We start from the raw sequence: 8,095 nt of genomic DNA on the forward strand, positions 1-8,095 counted from the left end.
AAAGTTTATAGAGGGATCTGTCTGGTTAACCACATAACAAACCAAGAAACAAAATGTCAAGCAGAAATGTCTAAGGTACATAATATAAGAATTTTCAATGCCACAAAGGAGGCTCAATTTAAACCCATCTATATTACCACCCTGGACTCATACCTTGCTTTGTAGCCTTCCATGTTTGCAGTTTTAGGCTAAACCATCTTTCAGACATATATCCTATTCAATAATTAATTTCCTGATGATGTCACATGGGGCTCTAGAGGTTGCAAATGTGAGTTTCTCATTGGTGCGCCTAAAAAACATCTATGGTTGCACCCGTGTGACTAGTCCTTCTGGAGGGAAAAAAAAAAAACATTTTATCCATCTGTAAATTCTCCTTGTGGTTCACAAATTAGGCCCATATCATATTCTAAAACAATCAGGAACTATGAAGCTCTCTGGGCACATCTAAGCTACTTGGATAAAGAGTTGGATAATGCACCGTTTTTAGCTTTTGAACTGTAGTGCATAAGTCAAAGTGGTTGGTTGTTGTTATGCAAACCTCTCAATTGACTCTTTGGCCCTGAATCACAGTTTGCTACTGTAAGATAAACAAATCTGGATCACAACTGTATAACCACAGACTATCACAGATGTTGAAAAAATACTGTACTACATTAACTCCAAATCAAAATGTTATCTAGAAAAGACAGGCACATCTCTTTTTACACCCCAAACTTGCCCATTAGATTTTGAAAAGGAGTAACAAAGGTGTGATTTTGATCAATAGTGGGTATTGCTTGTTGTAGCTCTCTTATCATAACATAAAACATTCAGCAAACAAATGGCTGACTTGGCAACCACAAAAAATACCTATGTATAGCTATATTTAATTATGAGAAAAGGCAATACAGCGCAAAGACAGTTTGGGCGTAGCACTTTAAAAAAGTGTATTAATTTTCTATAACAAGGCATGCAATTAAAACATGTGAAAGGGAATATTTAAGTAATCAAATATTATTTTATGCTTACTAGTATTACAACATTAAAAGCACACACTAAAATCTCACAGAGTAAGAATTTGTTATAGTTTAATATTCAGAACAGAATTCCTGAAGCCATTCACTCTCTCCTTCATGCAATACCTGGATGTTTGCCGACTCCACGTGTTTTCTCAGGCCAAGCTCATCCAGCTCCTGGGTGTTGGGAACGCCATAGTTTCCCACAATGGGGTATGTCAAGGTCAGGATTTGACCTTTGTAGCTGGGGTCAGTTAGGGACTCAGGGTACCTAAACCAGTAAATCCACATTGCAGTGAGGTATTACTTAAACTCAGTGTCAGGTTTTATTTTTTAAATATGTGTCTATGCACTAATAATCTATATGAAGTTATTTAGTCCAAAGCGACTTTTATTACGATACATAGTTATGTGAAAGAATTAGGACAAGAATATGTTTTGTACATTTTGATATTGAAGATCAATTTTAACAATACCATGTAATAAAGTTTTGCAAGCATACAGATCACCCTGAAAAAAGATACTTAAGTAAGTCTCATAAAACCCTAAAATGTCATCATCAAAACACACTATTGCTACTGCTGATGTGGAAGAGGTAGAGGCTTTGCAATCATAACTTTCATGGGATGTATGCAAGGAGGAAACATTTGCTCCATAAGAAAAAAAATATAGAGATCAGGCAAAACAGTTTCCACAGAGAACCTGGCCATAGACCAATAATTCTGAAATAATGTTGTTTGAACAGAGGAGTAAAACTGAACAACAGAACAGAATGGCTATTTGTCATAACTCTGCAGTACGGAGCTGGAAATAGCATGTTTTGAAGATTGTTTGCTTTAGCAAGACTCTGCCAGAAAACCGTCATAGAGTTCATCATGAACTCTACCAAGTGTTGGAGGGTGCTTAAGAAAAGCAGGCATATGCAGAGGCAACAACAAAGTGGTATAGAAGAGGGGACTGAACAGACTGTACTTCTTGAGAAGACTTGGGACTTTCAGGGTTTGCAGCAAGATGCTGCAGATTTTCTATAAGTCTGTTGTGAAGAGAACAGTTAATTCTGCTAATGTCTGTTGGGGTGTGATCATCAGAGTCAGTCACTAGGAATGCATAATAAATTCATAAAGAAGGCCAGATCAGTTCTGAGAACTGCTATGGATCTGGCTGTGCCAAAAAAGTAAGCATTAAGACAATGATAAATAACCCTGAGCAACAGATGGTCTTCAGTCAGACTCTTCAGATCCGTTGTAAAACAGACCCCTACAGGAGGCTCTTCTTGTGCTCAGCATTAGCTGTCCAAAACAACTCCTTAAAAAAAAAAACTTTGTTTGTTACATTTAATTAAAATGTGAGACCATCTGTAAAAATTAATTAACACTAAAGAAGAAATAAAACCAAGATACATAATTACCTAAAACATTGCCGTAGAGCCATCAACCATGCTGTGGTGTGATTTGAAACAGGCAATAAATGCAAGGAACCTCTCAAACACCTCACAGCTGAAAGTGAGGGGTGAGGCAAGTTTTTCTCAGATCAATGTCAAAGACTGTTAAAAGGCTACAGGAAGTTTCACACTGAAGCTATTTCAGCCAAAAAGGGTAACACTAGCAATTAGGAAGTGATGTGTCCTAACCTTTTCCTTTGTTACAAAACACATTTTCTGGATATTTTTGCAGTAAGTCAAACATTTTGTGTGTGTGTGTGTGTGTGTGTGTGTGCGGTTTGAGCAGGATTAAGAATCACTTTCTTTTTCAGTTGTTCAGAAATGACAGGAGGCAATATCTGAACATTGGTTAAAAAAGATTTAAAAATTTACTGGAGTGTCCTAGTTTTTTTCACAAGTGTTTCTGAGAAGCCGCTTTCATTTTGGTCTTATTTTCTTTATCTGACAGACATTTGTTGCAGAGTACAGTTTTGTTTAAGATCGAATGGTGTAACAACAAAAGACTAAGTTTCTTTCTTACCCCACCAGGCCAGTATTGAAGACAAGCTCCCCAGCTACAGAGCCATTGTGCCCAAAGGAAAACCCTTTCATCCTGGTACCATCCTCCAAGACCAGGTGAGCTGTCTGTGCCTGGGAGTTAAAAGAAGGAAGACAGATGACAAGTGAAATCTCACCCAAGAATAATGTATTCTCTTTTTCTAAACCCAGTTTGGACAGACCAAAGGCAAAACTTTGAAATAAGATGGCCTGTAGATTTTGAGGGTAGGAGGGATATGGCAGCCAGTGAGCCACTGGGACTTTGTGCTGAAACTGCAGGTCATTGAGAAATGTGCTGCGAATGCTGAGACAGACAAATCTCTTCAATTGTTGTGAGCACAAGTTAGAGAGTGGGTCGGCGTTAGAGCAGGAGAGAGGGGAGATCGAGGGAGATAAATATATGAATGTAAAGGTTGGTGATACCCACTGTGGAGCAGTGTCAGCAAACACCAACATGAATACAAAATGGAGCAATGAGTGATTAATGTTTCTTTTTCTCTCTCTCTCTCTCTCTCTATCTGCCAGAGGACATCTAAAATACTGACATATTGGCAGTGATGACCCACTAAAAGCTTAAAATTTGCTGTAAAGTTTAATTAATTTTCACATGTAATACAATATGACAGCATACTCATGTATCTAAATACACTTAATAGACCAGTTCAAATGATGAAACTCACATTGATTCATTGCACACAAGCAGTTATGTTTCAAGCATTTGTTTAATCTATTATTGATGATTGTGGCTTAATACAAATTCTACTGGAAAGTTGAAAAAATGTAAACAGATAACCGCAATAACTGAAGCCTTGGCTGGATTGTTACGCAAACTGAGCCGCTGGAGTCAGTGCTCTAAAAGTCAACACAGACATATTCAGGACGCGAGGTTGTGCTAAGTCACTTGCTAACCCAAAAACAATATCACAGGTGTCTTACCTAGGCTAAGGAGTAACAAAAAGACAGGACTGTAAGGCTGAATGACAACTCTAAATTGACCTAAGCTCTGCATGTATGTGTGCATGTGTATAGTTTGCAGTCATGTCATTTACATTTTTTTTTTTAGAAACAATTTTTGAGTTTTCATCAGCTGTAATCAATACTCAAAATTACCAGAAATAAACACGTCTCACTTTGTAATGTATTTTATTTTAACCAAATTAACTTTGCGTGGTATATTTGAATGAGGTGTACAGAGCCTCATTCTGTACACCTCATAGTGCGACTATGATGCAACAGTGTGATTTATGCATGTGATGCGCTCAAGTCCAGCAGCTGCACAGGCAGCTCTCAGAAAATCTCAGGCACAAACAGCATCCCTTCTAAGGAAACAGGGCTGATGAGATAAATACACAGATTTTAAAAAGGGGGTTGGGGAAAGACTAGGTCACACAAAACGTATTAAGTATATAAAAAAATATATCTGCGTTTAATTTTATTTCACAAGAAAGTCAGGTCTTCGTTGAACGACACTCTTCCAACTTTTTTTTTTCTGCTTGGGAGGAGTGGCTACTTTTCAAACGCTTGCACAGATATATATGACCAAGACGCCAACGAGTTTGCAGCGGTTCTGAGTGAATGAGTCTTTAAACTAAAAGGTCACAGCAGCTATAGTTTACACCCTTCACTCACAAGCCGTTTTCTTACCTTGACACTAAAAAGTTTCGCAGATTGAAGTCGCGGCCAGCCTGACGTGTTCCTCACTTCCCTGCAAATCATCCATCCTTGTCTCAGAGATTTAACCACGCCGCAAGCCAACAAGATTTTGGTCATAGTAACCTAAAGTCACACTGTTAATAAAATGGCACGGGAGGAAAATAGCGGACAGGAGGGGCAGTCTGAACGAAAATGTGGTAAAAACGAATGCTATTTAAAATGTCTTAAATGTTGAGGGAAATAGTTACGAGCTTCTCCTCGTGTATTCAGTGGCCACCGGCTGACGGTTCAAGTGGGCGCTTGAAACGTTGCAGCGGATTGGCCGCCGGAGATTTGTTGTTCTGAACACATGAAGCGGACGGTGTTTAGATTGGCCTCCATGCAAAACAGAAACGAAAAACGCCCACTTTTATCTCAAACGTAACAGCAACTGCTAGATATCCGTTTATATATTTTCTGACCTATTATATTGTTGGTATTAATTAAGACGGTGGATGTTTTTTGGGGGCGTTTTGCAGGTGAAACTGTACCTTTAATACTATGTTTATCTATTTATCAGTTGACCACGAACTCTTTATATGGGTGAACATGAAACTAAAATACACCAAGTTATTTTATTGATCTTTTCAGATTTATTTCGGTCTATAAAGGGGAAAAAATACAAGAGTAAGGAGTTATTAGGTACACTTTCAGCATTTTTGTGCTTGGAACAAACACAAAACGCCTGCCCACTGGGAATGACTGCACCCGCTTATGGCAAACTTGTAGAGAGTGCTTCATGTGCAACAAACTCTTTAAAGCCTTTTCTTTGAGTCAAATTGCCTGCAAAGAAAAAAAAGAAAAGCGTCCACAGACAAGCTGCATGGTGGTGGGATTAGAGTGGTCTGTGTATTTGCTGATGGCTGCAAGACTGGTCCTCTGTGGAGAAGGCTGTCTGACTGCCACTCTGCTGCGTTCAGCAGTCTGAACAAAGTGAGTGTGAAGTATCAGGACCTGAACAGATTGGGGAATACCTGTAAGCATTAGAAAATTGTAATAATAAAACGCTTTTGCAAAGATTAAAAAAAAAAGTTAAGGTCTGTAAATGTCATTTAGTGCTAAAAGAGCACAAGTTGTGTCCATCCGTCTATTATCTAACAAGCTTGTCCTTTGCAGGGTCGCGAGGGGAGTTGTTGGCTATTTCTGTGCAAGTTGTGTATCAAAAGTAATTAGCTGGAAACGTACCCTATATGTCTAAGCCCTCAATTGGATATTGTTTTGGATTTTTTTGCATTTGATTAAACTTGTTCTAGTTGTTAATCAGACAAAAGTATATCTCTTATCTAAGGTGAGCCTGAGCTGTGTGGAGCTCTGCTGACATCCAGTGGCAACTTTCTTCAGTAGAGACTCAGTTGGCCATGGAGAACAGTCATGCACTTTATTTAGATGCTTTCACTGTTTGCAACGTTTTTCTTTCTTTTTTTTTCTCTATTTTATTAGTTAGTTGTTTATGAAAAACTAACAGTTTGTACAGTATTATGCAGAGAAAGGGAAGAATACAATTTCACATACTCATACATAGATGCGTCTCAAGTTCTTTATGCATGTTCAAGGGGTGAGCTGAAGTATAACTTAAGAGGCCACAGAAATGTCCTAATCATATGATTACTTTATTCTGCTTAAAGTGTGATGTAAAAAGTCTTATGCATTTTAACACTTTAAAGCGGTGTGTCTAAAGTCCATCCTGAATGGTAAGTATCTTGCATGTTTTAGCTGCTTCAACATACCTAGACTGAATTACTGTTAGCAAGCGTCTGCAGAACATTGACATGCTGAGGTGGTAGTAACTACCCTGTGGGAGAAAGACATGCAGAGTACTGGCCTTTGAGGACTGACTTTGAACACCGAGCTTTAAAGACATAATTTTGCATTAGTTTGTTTGCATTAATTTCCTTCAGGTTTTAGTTACTTTTTAGATCATGATTTTATGTTCATAATTTCTTTTCTAAAAAACAATGTAGATTTACTGTCTGATCACCCCATTAATACAGCATCTCATATTTTTCTCACTTATTTTTATCCTTATTTTATGTAATAGTGTTGATGTTCCGTAATTTCACACGTGACCACCTGTGTACCACATGTAAGTTTTACATGTGATACAAGATTTTCATATATGAAGTTCATGGGATTTTTCTGCATGGGTAGTACATAAGTGTACTACCCATATATATATATGTATATATATATATATATGTATATATATATATTATTGAATATTGACTACATTTATATTGAATATTTATATTGAATATATAAATATTATATATTATTATATATTATTTATATAATATTTATATTGAATATTGACTACATTTTGACTATGTAACAAACAGTTAAGAAATTTGCACACTTTTTCCAACCATTGTTAAGTGTTGTATGTGGTGGTAACTGCTTTATAAGTACCACAATCAAATAAAAAAATAGCTAGCTGTTTGTGTTCTCTTACTTGCAATATATATGAAAATCGCAGAAGCAGTAGATAACACTGGAGATCTACACTGGCTACTAAAGTGAGAGTACTGGTGTCATTTTGCATGCTGCACATAGTAGAAGCTTTAACAGCTTTACAGTCAGCCTGACACCTTTATTGAGATGTTTCTTTAGGTAACATATTGTCTTTAAAATTATGTAATGACGGAGGCAAAGTGCTATCGTGTCTATGCAGGTGACGTTTGACAATGAAAAGAGTTGGTAAAGTATTTTTAGTGAGATTTTTTTATGTAGAGGAGGTAAGTTTCTTGAAGTATTCAACAAAGTCTCGCATTGCTCAATTGTTAATTATAAAGTAGAATGTCCCAATAGTTACGTTGTGTAAAGAACACGAGAAGCCTGTGAAACACACACTGTAGCTGTTTATTGCTGTGAGGCCCATCATTAGATGTCCTCCAAAATCTGGAGCTCTGTAACAAGGTCCAGAGTGTGTCCTCGGCGGAGGGATCCCACATTGTCTGCAGTCTCAAGTGTGAGTTCCACGTGGTGACCTAGCTTAAGGGAGGACGTAAATAGGCAGGAAGGCACCCTTGCTATTCTCTCTGTGCCAGGTTTCCAAACAAAGTCTTGGTCATTGGATGACTGAAATAAAATATTATATGGTTTCAAGGTTGAATTATAATATTTGTATAGATTAGGGCATGACTAACAAGTTCAAAGACACTGGTCTTTATTCTGAACCCCAACAACTGTACTTGTCCATTGTTTATAAAGCTGTAGGTAATTTATAATATACTATATGAAAAACCTGTTGACTCCAGATGCCTGTTTGAGTCAGAACTGAATACATGCTTTAGACTTTATATTTTTTGACATCTCTAATTTCTAAACGGTAAGGTATTTTGAGAAGCAATTTGCGTAGATTCTTGTGATGGATGGATGGATGGATGGGTGGGTGCATGGATGGATGGATGGATGGATGGATGGATGGATGGAT

The 8,095-nt window shown here is 37.5% G+C and overlaps 1 protein-coding gene across 2 annotated transcripts in view; it reads right to left on the reverse strand.

Moving 5' to 3' along the window:
• cps1 (carbamoyl-phosphate synthase 1, mitochondrial) overlaps window positions 1-4,951 on the reverse strand; it is a 64,894-nt gene extending 59,943 nt beyond the window's left edge. The window contains exons 1-3 of one of the 2 annotated variants that reach the window (XM_007557106.2): window positions 4,618-4,951; window positions 2,957-3,066; window positions 1,122-1,266 (exon numbers count right to left, since the gene is read on the reverse strand). In XM_007557106.2, the coding sequence (XP_007557168.1) occupies window positions 1,122-1,266; window positions 2,957-3,066; window positions 4,618-4,743 (381 nt within the window). In that variant the 5' untranslated portion in view covers window positions 4,744-4,951. Of the gene's footprint in view, window positions 1-1,121; window positions 1,267-2,956; window positions 3,067-4,617 lie in introns of those variants that run through there. The other variant, XM_016673876.1, reaches the window with a different exon arrangement.
• Between the last annotated feature and the right edge of the window lie 3,144 nt (window positions 4,952-8,095).

The sequence above is a fragment of the Poecilia formosa genome, unplaced genomic scaffold (genome assembly GCF_000485575.1).
Source record: "Poecilia formosa unplaced genomic scaffold, Poecilia_formosa-5.1.2 Scaffold84, whole genome shotgun sequence".
NCBI classification, from domain to species: domain Eukaryota; kingdom Metazoa; phylum Chordata; class Actinopteri; order Cyprinodontiformes; family Poeciliidae; genus Poecilia; species Poecilia formosa.